The 16,030-nt window shown below is 39.8% G+C and overlaps 1 protein-coding gene across 4 annotated transcripts in view; it reads left to right on the forward strand.

Annotated features, from left to right (window-relative positions):
* Positions 1-16,030, forward strand: part of NUP98 (nucleoporin 98kDa) — a 138,599-nt gene that overhangs the window by 84,798 nt on the left and 37,771 nt on the right. For 3 of the 4 annotated variants that reach the window (XM_011956754.1, XM_011956756.1, XM_011956755.1), the window contains exons 16-20: positions 1,342-1,640; positions 4,677-4,790; positions 5,928-6,066; positions 9,652-9,829; positions 10,911-11,075. In XM_011956754.1, the coding sequence (XP_011812144.1) occupies positions 1,342-1,640; positions 4,677-4,790; positions 5,928-6,066; positions 9,652-9,829; positions 10,911-11,075 (895 nt within the window). Of the gene's footprint in view, positions 1-1,341; positions 1,641-4,676; positions 4,791-5,927; positions 6,067-9,651; positions 9,830-10,910; positions 11,803-16,030 lie in introns of those variants that run through there. The other variant, XM_011956757.1, reaches the window with a different exon arrangement.

The following is a 16,030-nucleotide window of genomic DNA, read 5'->3' on the forward strand; positions in this document are numbered from 1 at the left end:
GAGCGAGACTCTGTCTCAAAAAAAAAAAAAAGAAATTTATTTATTTATTTATTTTGAGGCAGAGTTTTGCTCTTGTTACTCAGGCTGGAGTGCAATGGCACGATCTCGGCTCACTGCATCCTCTGCCTCCCAGGTTCAAGCAATTCTTCTCCCTCAGTCTGCTGAGTAGCTGGGATTACAGGCATGCACCTCCACTCCCGGCTAATTTTTTTTTTTTTGTATTTTTAGTAGAAATGGGGTTTCGTCATGTTAGTCAGGCTGTTCTTGAACTCTTGACTCAGGTGATCCACCCACCTCAGCCTCACAAAGTGCTGGGATTACAAGCGTGATCCACCACACCCAGCCGAAATTTATTTATTTATAAATATATTTTATAATGTAAAGATTATGCATGGTCCGGGCGCGGTGGCTCACACCTGTAATCTCAGCACTTTGGGAGGCCGAGGCAGGCTGATCACCTGAGGTCGGGAGTTTGAGACCAGCCTCACCAACATGGAGAAACCCTGTCTCTACTGAAAATACAAAATTAGCCGGGCCTGGTGGCGCATGCCTGTAATCCCAGCTATTCGGGAGGCTGAGGCAGGAGAATCGCTTGAACCTGGGAGGTGGAGGTTGCGGTGAGCCGAGATCGCACCATTGCACCCAGGCTGGGTGACAAGAGTGAAAACTCTGTCTCAAAAAAAAAGAAAAGATTATGCATGAAAGATGTATTCTGTAAACTGCTTATTTCCATTTATTTTATTAGAAATGCCTTTCCATTATCTGTATGAATATATGTGTCTTTTCTTTTTTAAATGATTGCTTAAGTCATTATTGTGAATGTAAGATAACTTGACCAATTCCTTATTAGTGGACGTTTAGATTATCTGGTATTCCTCTACTCAAAACAGTGCTTCAGTAAAAATCCTTATATACTGGCACATGTTCTCAGGGCCTCCCGAGGGCTGTATCACGAAAAAGAAAAAAAAAAAACAAGAAACTCGTATAGACACCTTTGCACTCCTATTTTTTTTCTTTTGGATAAAATTCTAGTGTGTTTTTTAAAATTATTATTTACAAAGCATTTTCTAACATTTTGTTGATTGTAATCTTAAAAATCTAACTTTTTTTTGTTTTTAATCTTAAAATCAACCAGTTATTTGATTCCACAAAGGAGAGTATACAATAGAGACAGTAATTATCTGTTTCACAGTACTGCTATAGTAAGTATTAAGTGAATTTTTAATACATGGAACTATCCAAAACAGTACCAGGCACTTAGTAAAGGCTCAGTATTAGTTAGCTATTATCATTGTTATTACTACTACAAGAGGTTAAAGTATTATATCTTTTCCTTTTCAGATTTAGTTTCCTAAGCAAACCTGTTGATGAGAATCACCAGCAAGATGGAGATGAAGATTCCCTTGTGTCACGTTTTTATACTAATCCTGTTGCCAAACCTATTCCTCAAACCCCAGAAAGTGCTGGAAATAAACACAACAACAGCAACAGTGTGGATGATACCATTGTTGCATTAAACATGCGTGCTGCTTTGCGAAATGGGCTGGAAGGAAGCAGTGAAGAAACCTCTTTTCATGATGAGTCACTTCAAGATGACCGAGAAGAAATAGAAAATAATTCTTACCATATGCATCCGGCAGGTCAGGTTCAGATTGGTGTTAAATCTCTTACCAGTCATTTCACATGACTTGCTTGTTGCAGATATTCAACATATGGAAGTCAGTTGTTTGGCATTTTAAGTATTATTTTATGTGATCCCACATAGGAGAGCTTAAATATTTAAACAGTTTTATGCTTCAGTTGATTCCAAGTTCACATACTCTTTGGACCTTAGAGTATTAAAATTGATACATCTTCAGTTACCCTGGTGTAGCCAAAGAACCCAAATTTTATAGCCAAAGAGACTATCCTGATATTTTCCCTAGCTTTGTAAACTCAGGTAGATTGCTTATTGTGATACATCTTCAGCTATCCTGGTGTAGCCTAAAGAACCCAAATGTTTTAGCCAAAGTGACTATCCTGATATTTCCCGTAGCTTTGTAAACTCGGGTAGATTGCTTATTGTTTTTTGTTTGTTTCTTCATGAGACAGAGTATCACTCTGTCACCCAGGCTGGAGTGCAGTGTCTCAGTCTTGGCTCACTGCAACCTCAACCTCCAGGGATCAGGACCTCTCATCTCAGCCACCCGATCACCTGGCACTACAAGCACATGATACCACACCCTGTTAATTTTTGCATCTTTTGTTTTGCCTTGTTGCCCAGGCTGGTGTCAAAACTCCTGGGCTTAAGCGATCCTCCTATCTTGGCCTCCCAAAGTGGTAGGATTACAGGCACGATCCACCATGCCCAGCCCATTTTGGGTGTTTTGTGGTATTCTTGAAGTGTCTGCAAAATTTATATTTAGTTTTCTTATTGCCATTATATATATATTTAGTCACTTAGTATCATAAGGAAAGAACTTTGTACTTTGACATTAAGAATCCCAGGTATCTGGGTGTGGTAGCTCAGCACTTTGGCAGGCCTAGGTGAGAGGATTGTTTGAACCCAGAAGTTTGAAATCAGTCTGGGCAACATAGCAAGACCTGATCTCTACAAATAATTTAAAAGTAATTAGCCAGGTGTGGTGGCACGTACCTGTAGTCACAGCTACTACAGAAGCTGAGGTGGGAGGATTGCTTGAATCCAGGATTCAAGGTTGCAGTGAGCTATGATTATGCCACTACACTCCAGCCTGGGTGACAGAACAAAATCCTGTCTCCTAAAAAAAAAAAAAAAAAGAATTCCAGGTGCTTAATCTGTATTTGTTTATGTATATCTACATGAATTTATTATGCTACTATATATCTTTTTAACATGAAGTTTTACATTAGTTCTAGTTTTCTCATTGCTGCCACCCAATTTAAAGTTCCCTTCCCAAGAAGCAAGCATGCAAGTGGGTGTTGCTGGAGACTGGAATTTGATCTGATGTTGGCCTGAAATACTTCTCTCTCAGAGAGCAAGTTAGCCTTATATCTAACTGCAAGTAGGACAAGGAGTGAATAGAACAAGCAAGCATACCAGTGTTCTACTACTTTCCTTGAGTTTTTCAGCGCTCTGCTTTTTTTATTTCGGTCTTTTTTTTTTTTCTGTTTTAATTTTTCCTTTCTTCCTTTCTCCCTCCCCTCCTTCCTCCCTCCCAAGTTTTGCTCTTTGTTGCCCAGGCTGGAGTGCAGTGGTGCGACCTCAGCTCACTGCATTCTTCGCCTCCCAGGTTCAAGCGATTCTTCTTCCTCAACCTCCTGAGTAGCTGGGATTACAACCACCCACCACCACACCCAGCTAATTTTTGTATTTTTAGTTGAGACGGGGTTTCACCATGTTGGCCAGGCAGGTCTTGAACTCCTGACCTCAGGTGATCCGCCTGCCTCGGCCTCCCAAAGTGTTGGGATTACAGGCATAAGCCACAGTGCCTGGCATAATAGTTCTTTTCCTTTGGCCATCAAATATCACTTACTTTTTTTTTGTTTGTTTGTTTTTTTCAGCCAGAGTTTCGCTCTTGTTTCCCAGGCTGGAGTGCAATGGCACAATCTTGGCTCACTGCATCCTCCGCCTCCCGGATTCAAGCGATTCTCCTGCCTCAGCCTCCCAAGTAGCAGGGATTACAGGCCACTGCCACCACACCCGGCTAATTTTTTGTATTTTTAGTAGAGACGGGGTTTCGCTATGTTGGCCAGGCTGGTCTCGAGCTCCTGACCTCAGGCAATCCACCTACCTCCTGCTTTCAAACTGCTGGGATTACAGGCATGGAGCCACTGCTCCCAGCCATCACTTACTTTTTTGAGACAGTCTTTCTCTGTTACCTAGTTTGTAGTACAGTGGCACTATCTCGGTTCACTGCGACCTCTGCCTCCTGAGTTTAAGCAATTCTTTTGTGCTTCAGTCTCTTGAGTAGCTGGGACTACAAGCATGTGCAACCACACCCAGCTAATTTTTGTATTTTTGGTAGATAATAGATTTTCTCCATGTTGGCCAGGCTTGTCTTGGACTCCTGACCTCAAGTCATCTACTCACCGCAGCCTCCCAAAGTCCTTGGATTATAGGTGTGAGCCACCTTGCCTGGCTGGATTTTTCATTTTTCTTTCAGCTCTCTATTTGGGAGTGTAAATTTGAAAGATACAAGAAGTTTATGGGAAACAGGCAATGAAACAAGAAGTACTGGGTTTGGAGTCTTATATCTTCTTCTACTGTTAAATTACAGTTTAAGCCAACCAAGTTTTTGCCACTGTAGGTTTTGGTATCTTTGCAGGTCAAATAAAAGAAAAAGCTGATTAAGCCTTTCTCAAGAGTGTTTTATGGGATGCCTTTTATAGTCTGGGATGTTAATGGATATTCTTTGAAAAGAATGTTCTGTGGTTAAGTCTGGAAAAACACGAGGCTAAGCAGAGTTTAATAGCTATTTACTGTAAGATTTAGACTCTTTGTTGTATCATATGTATGTTCTTCAAACCTATTTGACCATGAAGCTTTACACACACACACACACACACACCCCTTCTCCTAGGAATCATGTTTGGTAGAAAATTAGTTTGGAAAAATTGTGCATTCCGATATGTTTTCTCTTTATATGATGATTTAGTTGCTGATTATTTCAGGTTATTTATTTATTTTTTCTGTTATTATTATTTTTTTGTCACAGGTATTGTTCTCACTAAGGTTGGTTACTATACTATTCCATCTATGGATGACCTTGCTAAAATTACCAACGAAAAAGGAGAGTGCATTGTCTCTGACTTCACTATTGGTCGGAAAGGTAAGTGTGAGTTTAGCATTTAGTGATTAAGCCAGAGAGTTGCATCTTATTTTTGTAATTAGGAAGCTTTTGGTAGCTGAATCTGTGTTTTCCTACATTTGGGCCCACCTGGGCCTGAGTCTTAGATACTTTGATTGATAAGTAATAAAACAACAAAGACTGGAACCATGTAAAAAAAAATTTTTTTTTTTCTGTTGAGATGGGTTCTTGCTACATTGCCTGGCAGATCTCAACTCAGGGGCTCAAGCGTTTCTCCTGCCTCAGCCTCCTGAGAAGCACAGAGCCATATAATATTCTTTGGGCTTAGGTATACCTGTTTGGTGCTAGTAACTATTTGGGTCATTTTAATCTTCTGTAATTAAAGAAAATACTGGCAATACCAAGAACTACTGAGAAAATTGAATAGTAGGCAAGAGATGTGTAACACTTAGCATCAACTTCATGTTACTAAGTTATTACTGATAATTTTCTTGTAGGGAATGTCACTGTGCTATATTGTATTAAAAAGAGCTCAGGCATTTCAACCCATATGCCAGGCCAAGTACAAAGGTTTGTTTATGTAACAGCATTGTAGATAGATGGGAAGAGATTTAAGAAGATTGTTTTGAGGCTAATGGAAGTTTTATAAAAATGCAGATGTTAGGCCTGTCTCAGTGACTCACGCCTGTAATCCTAGTGCTTTGGGAGGCCGAGGTGAGAGGATCACTTGAGCTCAGGAGTTCCATACCAGCCTGGGCAACATGGTGAGACCTCACCTTTACCAAAAAGTAAAGAAAATTAGCCAGGCATGGTGATAAGTGCTTGTAGTCTCAGCTAGTTGGGAGGCTGAGGTGGGAGGATTGCTTCAGTTTAGGAGGTTCAGGCTGCAGTGAGCCAGGACAACTGCACTCCAGTCTGGTAAACAAAACAAGACCTTACCAAAAAAAGAAAAGAGAAATACAGATGTTAAATCAGGTAACAACATAGTTGAAGTTACTCCCTAAGTCCCCATTCTTACCAGTCTAGGAATTGCTGAATGATTTAAAATACTAATATTTAAAACTGTCTTCTCCTTGTGATTGTTTAATCGCTATAGTTGTAAAGTAGGTATTTGCCTTTATACAGAATGAATTTTTAACTATTTGCTCTGATTTATAGGTTATGGTTCAATCTATTTTGAAGGAGATGTGAATTTGACAAATCTAAATTTGGATGATATTGTGCATATCCGAAGGAAAGAAGTAATTGTCTACTTAGATGATAACCAAAAACCGCCTGTGGGTGAAGGGCTAAATAGGTAAGAGTTTATGTACATCAGAAAATTATCAGCTAAATGGTAGTTTTTTTTTCTATCAACATAAATGTATTTAGATGTATGCTTCTGTAGCTTGCTTTCCTTACTAGAGTGCATTTGTTGTCTCTGACTTAAAAGTATAAATGGCAAAGAAATGCTGTGCTATGATTTTGAACTCCTTTTCCCTGATTTTATTTTTTTAATTTTTTTTTTTTTTTTTGAGACGGAGTTTCACTCTTGTTGCCCAGACTGGAGTATAGCAGAATAACATCAGTTTACTGCAACCTCCAACTCCCAGGTTCAAGTGATTCTCCTACCTCAGCCTCCCAAGTAGCTGGGATTGTAGGCGCCCACCACCGTGCCTGGCTAATTTTTGTATTTTCAGTACAGACAGGGTTTCACCATGTTGGCCAGGCTGGTCTTGAGCTCCTGACCTCAAGTGATCCTCCCACCTCGGCCTCCTGAAGTGCTGGGATTACAGGTGTGAGCCACTGTGCCCAGCCTTCCTGATTTTATTGGGTCCAACTGCTAATTTCAAAAACTCTTTTTAATAGTATTTTGCTTTATTCCTGTTTCTGCTGTGGCTATACTTAACTCTCTATTTTAGTGTGAGAGCCTAGCTTCTAATATAGTATCTCTTTAGTCAAGTGAAAGGTCTATAGTTAAAAATCTTTTATCTTTATAACCTACCAACCCTGAATCAGGAAGAGATAGAACATCTGAGCAGATCAATTGATCCTTTGCTTTGCTTTGCTGTGCTCTGCTTTCCTTTGCTACGCTGTGCTCTGCTTTCCTTTCCTTTTTTGTTTTCCTTTTCCTTTCCTTTCCCCTCCTTTCCCTTTCCTCTTCCCCTTCCCCTTCTTTTCTTTTCCCTTTCTCCTCTTTCTTTCTTTTCTTTCTTCTTTCAAGATAGTTTCACTCTTTTGCCCAAGCTGGAGTGCAGTGGTGTAGTCTTAGCTCACTGCAACCTCTGCCTCCTGGGTTCAAGTGATTTCCTGCCTCAGCCTCCAGAGTAGCTAGGATTATAGGTGCCCGCCACCATGTGCAGCTAATATTTGTATTTTTAGTAGAAACAGGGTTTCGCCATGTTGCCCAGGCTGGTCTCGAACTCCTGACCTCAGGTGATCCACTCAGTTCGCCTCCTGATTAGCTGTGACCACAGGGATGCACCACCATGTCCGGCTAATTTTTATATTTTTTGTAGAGATGAGTTTTTGCTGTGTTGCCTGCCCAGGCCGATCTCAGACTCCTGAGCTGCAGTTTTTGGCCTGCCTTGGCCTCCCAAATTGTTGGGATTATAGGTGTAAGCCACCTTGCCCAGCCTTAAGTGATTTTCAGTAAGGTATAAAAATTACTTGGGGGTAGGGTGGTATGGGGCACACATTAAAAAACTAAAAAAGAAAAAGTATTTGATTGGGAGAAGACAATCTCTGCAACAAAGGATGCTGGCAAACTGGATATCCACATACAAAAGAGTGAAGTTACACCATATACAAAGATTAACCCAAATGGATAAAATACCTAAGTGTAAGATCCAAAAATGTACAACTCTCAGAAGAAAACACAGAGGAAAAGCTTCGTAACATTGGTTTTGGCAATGATTTCTCAGATACAACATAAAAGAGTGTAAGCAACAAAAGCAAAAATAGACAAATGATACTCCATCAAACTGGAAACCTTCTGCACAGCAAAAGACAAGTGAAAAGGCAACCTATAAGAATAGGAGAAAATATATTCCAGTCATATTTGATAAGAAGTTAATAGCCAGAATATAAAGAATCCTGCAATTCAACAGCAACAACAAAATAATAACCCATTTTTAAAAAGAGCAAAGAAAATGGGTGCAGTGGCTTATGCCTGTAATCCCAGCACTTTGGGAGGCAGAGAAGTGAGAATTGCTTGAGGCCAGGCTGGTCTCAAACAGAGGTTACAGCGAACTGTGATCATGCCACTTCATTCCTCCCTGGGCAAGAGAGGGAGACCCTGTCTCTGAAAACAAAAAACAAGAAAATATTGGCAAAGGACTAGAATTGACATTTCTCCAAAAGTATACAAATGACCAAGAGGTACATGAAAAGATGCCCAACATCACTAATCATTAGAGAAATGCAAATCAAAGCACAGTGAGGTACCATACCCATTGGGATGGTTAGTAGAAAAAAAGATGGCCAGACGTGGTGGCTCATGCCTATAATCCCAATACTTTGGGAGGCCAAGGCACGTGGATCACTTGAGCCCAGTCTGGCCAACATGGCAAAACCCCGTCTCTACTAAAAGTACAAAAATTAGCCAGGTGTGGTGGCGGGCGCCTGTAGTCTCAGCTACTTGGGAGGCTGAGGTACGAGACTCACTTGAACCTGGGAGGCAGAGGTTGCAGTGAGCTAAGAATGTGCCACTGCACTCCAGCCTGGGTGACAGAGCGAGACACAGTCTAATAAGAAATTAACATGTGTCTGCCAATGTGGAGAAATTGGAACCTTTGTGCGCCATTGTCAGGAATGTATAACAGTGCAGCCACTGTGGAAGACAATATGGTGATTCCCGTAAGAGTTAAAAAGAGAGTTACTGTCTGATCCAGCAGCTCCGCTTCTGGGTATATATACAAAGTTGAAAGCAGGATCTCAAGCATTTGTATACCCATGTTCATAGCAACACTGTTCACAACAGCCAGTAGGTAAAAGTCGCCCAAATGTTCATTGATAAGTGAATGGGTAAACAATGTGATATATACATGCAATAAAACACTTTCAGCCTACAGAGAAGATTAACATGGCCCGCACAAGGATAACACATAAATTCATGAAGTGTTCCGTATTTTTTATTTTAAAAATTAAAAAATATATATTATTCAGCCTCAGGAAGCAAATTCTGATATATGCTACAACATGGATGAACCTTGAGGACACACTAAGTGAAGTAAGCCAGTCACAAAAAGACAAATAGTATATCGTAATGTATCTGGGATAAGTCAACTTCATAGAAACAAAGTAGAGTGGTATTTGCCAGGGGATCCAGGAAGCAGGAAATGGAGAGCAGCATCTGCCTATCACATCCTCGTCACTGTGTTTAGGTGTAAGGCATACAAAATGAATAGGATACAGCACTTGAACTCTGGTGTTAATATTAGAAGTGGTACACTACCACTCTTGTAGTCATCTTTACACCGATATTCCTGATACTTCATTTTCCAAGCATTTGTTTTTAGTAAATAGGTAGTAGCTGTTCTTTATTATTATATAGTACAGTAACCCTTTAAGACCTGCATAAGGCTTGGTTTGTACCACTGGACTGTAACTTAAGTTAGTGATTCCTAGCTTAAGTGTGAAAATTAGATTGGAAATAATTGATGTACTGTGGTAATTTAAATAAATGTGATCTGACTTTAGAACCATATACTGAGTTAGTCAGTGTAGGAATGACTCCTTGCTCTTAGGCTTATGGGGCAAAACTCACTTTATGACACATGCAGAATAATTCCAAGGCAACATAGTTACCATTATTCACTATTTATGTGTCAGGTGGCTTTCTGGTCTTATATATGAAGCGTTTTTACTTTAACTGGTTACTTTAATTGGTTATGTTTTACAGGAAGGCTGAAGTTACATTGGATGGAGTTTGGCCAACAGATAAAACATCTCGTTGTTTAATAAAGAGCCCAGATCGCCTTGCTGATATCAACTATGAAGGAAGATTGGAAGCAGTTTCAAGGAAACAGGGAGCTCAATTCAAAGAATACCGGCCTGAAACTGGTTCTTGGGTGTTTAAGGTATAGTCATTTAACCCAGTTCAGACTTTTATAAACTATATTTGGGGTCATAAAACATTTATGTTGGAAGAGATCCTTTCCTAAATTCTATTGATTGATTGATGGGGGTCTTGCTTTGTTGCTCAGGCTGGAGTACAATGGTAGGATCATAGCTCCCTGCAGCCTCAAACTCCTGGGCTAAAGCAATCCTTCTGCCTCAGCCTCCCAAGTAGCTGGGACTACAGGCATGAACTACCATGCCTGGCTACTTTTTAAAAATTTTTGTAAAGATGGGATTTCTCAGTGTTGACAAGGCTGATCTCCAACTCCTGGGATCAAGCAATCTTCCCTCCTTGGCCTCCCAGAAGTACTGTGATTACAGGTGTAAGCCACTGCACCCAGCCAAATTCTCTTTATTTTTTTAAATTTGGAAAGAGATGTACAGATACATTATGATTCGCTCCAAGGTACAAACCTAGTTAAAATTCAGCAGTAATGAGCTCTTTATAAACTCTGGACTCATGATTGAAGTCCTCTACCCACCTCCTATGAGGATTTATAAATACATTTCTAAGGTGTAGTTTTTCTAATGTTTGTTATCATTAGGGACTTCAGTAATTCATCAGGCAGTTTTCTGTTGGATCAACTCTTCCTATGTAATTGTCATTCTTACTTTTAAAGATTTTTGGATATGAAGAGGTTGACTGTCCTTAGTAGTTTTAACCCAATGATTTCCTCCCATTCTAGTCTGGTTGAATTTAACTTGTTAAAGGCCCTTGTGTAGATAGAGGTAACAGGCAATATATGTCTGTGAAAAAAGTAAGTCTTTGGATTAAGTTTCCTATATTAATGATTACAGTTTAAGTGACATTTTAATGTATATTATGTAATATTTATTAATTTACTAGTGTGAGCAACTAGTACACACATCAAACGTCTTCTAAATCTTACATTAAAGTGTGATAGGTGACATTTTGCTTCAAATACTTTGATATTTCTTCCTTTTTCTTTCGTTTTTCTTAAGGTAATGCGAGATTGCAAAGGTAGGTATTGTGAAAGCATAATGTTTAAGCTGATTTTGTGGGGTTCCTCTCTTCCTTAGGTCTCCCATTTTTCTAAATACGGCCTTCAGGATTCTGATGAAGAGGAGGAGGAGCATCCATCTAAAACTAGTACAAAGAAGTTGAAGACTGCTCCTTTGCCTCCTGCAGGCCAGACTACCCCCTTGCAGATGGCTCTTAATGGCAAACCTGCACCTCCACCTCAGGTAGAGAAAGGACAGTGAATTTGAATGGAATCCGGGATACCGAAGTTGAAAGCAAGTCATTCAGCTAATACAAAGCTGTTTTATGACCCTTGGAACTTTGAAGAGTACAAACATTGGCAATCACGTTGAAACAAGTACAAGGGAGGGCGTGAGGTCATGCAGGCATCTGTCTTTTTACTTGAGAGATTTAAAGAATTATCTTGCTGTTTGGATTATTCCTCTACACATTGTCATTTTTAAACCCTTCATTCTCTCATTTGGATTTGCTGAATTCTCTGCTCAGTGATTAACTTAAGATTTGCTCATGTGGGTTCATGCACAGTAAATTCTGCTTTTATGAAATACCTGATGTGCAGTTTAATCTTTTTCTTTACCTCCATGTTTTTTAAAAGTTAAATTAGCTTTCTGAAAGGGTTTTTAATCTCCATTTTTTTCAAGTTGTTTGCGTATACTTGGGTAACCTTGTTGTTTGTATTTTAATAGTACATAATCTTTATGAAAAATAGTTTTGGAATGTAAATGAATTATTTGGCTTGGGGAGATTAGGACCTACATTATTTATCACAATTACTGTATCATTGATACAGGATTTCTTTGTAAAGCATCCTCTACCTCTCAGCTGCTGAAAGCTAGACCTTTGGGATTTTCCATGCTATAATTCTTATGGCTGCTGCTAAAATGTGTGGTTTTTATGATTTATTAAATAATCTCTTGGGAGGCATTTCTGGAGAATGTGTGTATGTACATGTTTGCGCGTACAGGGTGAGGGGAGGGTATGATAAATGTGGGAAACTGGAAATATATTGACCTCTATGTTTATAATCTTTGTAGCATTTAGAATGCCCCTAAGAAATCTCCATTGACAAATGAAATGCTATAAGTAGACTTGGTTTTCCAGTTATCTATATTCATTTTGTCTCATATGCTTTGTATCATCTCCTTCTTTCCTAATTTTTTATAATCTTACATATATATATTTCTTTTTTTTGTTTGTTTTGTTTTGTTTTGTTTTGTTTTGTTTGAGGTGGAGTCTCGCTCTGTCACCCAGACTGGAGTGCAGTGGCTGGATCTCAGCTCACTGCAAGCTCCTCCGCCTTCCGGGTTTATGCCATTCTCCTGCCTCAGCCTCCCAAGTAGCTGGGACTACAGGCGCCCGCCACCTCGCCCAGCTAGTTTTTGTATTTTTAGTAGAGACGGGGTTTCACCATGTTAGCCAGGATGGTCTCAATCTCCTGACCTCGTGATCCGCCCGTCTCGGCCTCCCAAAGTGCTGGGATTACAGGCTTGAGCCACCGTGCCCGGCCCATATATATATTTCTTATAAATATATATGTATATTTCTGAGGGAAAGAGTCAGATGGCCTTATTTTCTGTAATAAAAGTAATATGTAAGATCTTAAAGATACCTCTTTACAGTTGGCCCACCTGAAAAAGAAAAGCTTCATTTATGGACAGACGGGAAAATGTTTGTAATGTTGGCAATCAGTAGTTTCCAGGTTCTTTTTTTTTTTTTGAGACGGAGTCTGGCTCTGTCGCCCAGGCTGGAGTGCAGTGGCCAGATCTCAGCTCCCTGCAAGCTCCGCTTCCTGAGTTTACGCCGTTCTCCTGCCTCAGCCTCCCAAGTAGCTGGGACTACGGGTGCCCGCCACCTCACCCGGCTAGTTTTTTGTATTTTTTAGTAGAGACGGGGTTTCACTGTGTTAGCCAGGATGATCTCGATCTCCTGACCTTGTGATCCTCCCGTCTTGGCCTCCCAAAGTGCTGGGATTACAGGCTTGAACCACCGCGCCCGGCCAGTTTCCAGGTTCTTTAATTGCCAGAATAGAAATGGTAGAAAAATAACTATAAACTCCTGTATTGACACTTGTGTGTGTGAGAGCTCTTTGAAAAATTGAGCACCCAAAAATATCAGATCAAGGTTCTATCAAAAAGAGGTAGTAAGGATTTTAAATGGGCAAGTAGCTTTTTTTTTTTTTTCTTCACTTTTTTTTTCCTTCAGAAAGAGTCTCACTCTGTCTGTCGCCCAGGCTGGAGTGCACTGAAGCAATCTCGGCTCACTGTGGCCTCTGTCTCCCAGGTTCAAGCAGTCTCATTCCTCAGCCTCCCAAGCATCTGGGACTACAGGGCCGCACCACCACGCTCATTTAATTTTTTGTGTTTTTAGTAGAGAGTGGATTTTGCCATGTTGGCCTCAACTCATGTTGTCTTGAACTCCTGGCTTCAAGTGATCCTCCCACCTTGGCCTCCCAAAGTGCTGGGATTATAGGCGTGAATTACCACACCTAGCCTGAAATGGGCAAGTAGCTTGGACTGAGGAAGTGGAAATGGGCTTTGACCTTTTGGTTGGGAAGAGCAGAAATGAGAGAAACGGATAGAGGTATTTACATATCCAGACTTTAGGTTTTGTTTACTTGTATTATTTTCGAAGGCCTTGAGCTTGGTATGTTGGGGCAGAAATGTAGGACTCTAGAGAATTCTTTCATATTTATTGCTCACTGACCCAAGTGAGGCAGATGGGAAATGCCAGTGGGTTTGTTATTAGCACCAAAGACCCTGCATTTTACTTGGCATGGGGAAACTACTTGTGCCATTTGAGTAAACTGGAAACAGCAGTCTTCTCATCTCTATGTCAAGATGACTGCATACTGTCACCCCTTAAAGAAGTTGATTGTTCAACTTCATCTTATTTTTTTCATGTGGGAGAAAGGCCTGTTTCTTTAGGTATTTAGGAAGATGTGTATTTTTCTTTAATGGTCACATTTATTCCATTACCTTTTATATAATATCGTCAGTCCCTGTTTCCAGTTGGTTCTTAAGCCTCACTTTTGCTCTTAAAAAAAGCAAGTAAGTCTAAGCAACCAGAAAACATAAAGGTAACTACATTTTCATGTGATCTTCTCTCCTGTACCTTTTAGGTTAGTGAAAATGTTGGTTGGCAGATAAACCTTAGTCACACAGATGAATTAAGGTAGTTGCAAAGTGTTTTGTTCTGTGGTTAGAACATTAGTTTCAAAATCATGGTCTGGGATCCAATTTCCACCTGGCTGCATCAATGCCCTGGTAAGCTTGACTTAGATACCACAGATTTGGCATGGGGCTCAGGCATATTTATATTGTAGTGCGTTTCCCCAGGTGGTTGAAATGTGCAATCAGGTTTCAAAACTGTGTTGAAAGACCTCAGGCCTTTGGCACTCGGATACTATGTGGTAGGTTTTTACCTCAGCCTTCTAACTGAAGAGTGATTTGTGTTCAGTAACATCAAGACAGGCTAATTGGCTTGCTCAGGAACAGTATTGTTAACTAAGTGAATCCATTCAAATAAGTTAATAACTTTTTTTTTTCCCTGAGGCAAAGTTTTCCTATGTTCCTCAGGCTGGTTGAACTCTTGGGGATCAAGCAATCCTTCCCACCTCAGCCTCCCAACTAGCTAGGACTGCAGGTGCATGCCATCATGCCAGCTAATTTATTTATTTTTTTAGAGACAGGATCTTGCTATGTTGCCCAGGCTGTTTTCGGATTCTTGGCCAAATGAGTATCCTGCCTTGGCCTCCCAATATGATGGGATTATAGACCTGGAGCCACAGTGCCCTGCCTAAATAAGTTTTAAACTTTTTTAAAGGAAAAAGTGATTATATTTTGTGGAGAGGGTGTCTCAGTATGTAGCCTGTGCTGGTCTTGAACTTCTAGGCTCAAGTGATCTGCCTCAGCCTTGCAAAGTGCTGGGATTACAAGTATAAGCCACCACGTCCAGCCGAAAACATTCTTTACAGTTAGAAAACTAGTTCTTTTTGAGATAGGCAACAATAGTAGTTATATTGGATGAAACTGTTTACCTGAGAGGACAGTATGAATTATTTAAATACCTGTTTGACCTTGAACTTGTCATTCACTGTTGAATGAGGGTGTCTTGATATATCTTACTTTTCCTACTGAATTAAGCAATGCTGTATCTTTAGGTATTGGCAGCCTTGTTTGAATTAGGAATAGTCTTTTCAGATATCTCAAGTCATTAAAGGTTTCAGTTTTGAAACCTTACCCTCCATATATTTAGAGAATCATTTTACATATATAATCTGTGCAGTTAGTATTTGTAATGGGCCATGCCATTATTTGGAAATAAATATGATGCTGCCTTCAAGAGATTAACTGTAGGAAAGGGAGAGTTAAAATGGTGTCCTAGTTGACTGCTTCTTCCTATATATGCCTTCCTTTTCCATAGACCTCCCAGTAGGCTTTCTCTTCCCTTTCCTCAGTTACCTCTGAGCCATCTTTTTTTTTTTTTTTTAGTACACTTTTCTTTTCAGGACTGGCCTAAAAAGGGTACCTGATCTGCCAAGATATCCAGGAAAATAAGTACATAGACAGCTTTGGGGAGTTTGTTGCAATTACTTAGATATACTTTAACAACATTTACCTAGAAGGTATTCTAGGCACTTAACCATAGTTTCATAGTAATTCCCTTCCCTCTTGTCCACTTATTAGATATTTTGTAGCTTTGAAGTCTGTTTGTGTGAATAGAGTAAATAAAAACTTGATCTTTAGCATTCTTCATAAACATACTATAAGTCCCTTAGGTCTCTAATCTAGTTATTTAATGAAATCCTCTCATTTTATCTGAAACAGTGTTCACAGTAAGCATCTCTTGATATTAGCAGTATTTGGTGAATAGTGTAGTAAATTGGAACCACTCTTCCCCTCCCCATTTTTTCTTTCCTCCCACTCCTCTTCTTATCTTTTTATAGTTTACTGCTTTCTCTACCATGTGCCAAGCACTGCATTAGGTAGTAGAAATAAGTAAATAAGTGTTGAACTTAGTGATGTGCCAGACACAGGAAACAGTAAGCCATAAACCATTTTATCAAGCCTTCACAATCTGTTGAGCCAAATATATATATACTTACGAAGTAGGAGTTTTCCCACAGTTCTATTTATTTTATTTTATTTTATTTTATTTT

Source organism: Colobus angolensis, unplaced genomic scaffold, assembly GCF_000951035.1.
Source record: "Colobus angolensis palliatus isolate OR3802 unplaced genomic scaffold, Cang.pa_1.0 Scaffold424, whole genome shotgun sequence".
Taxonomy (NCBI): Eukaryota; Metazoa; Chordata; class Mammalia; order Primates; family Cercopithecidae; genus Colobus; species Colobus angolensis.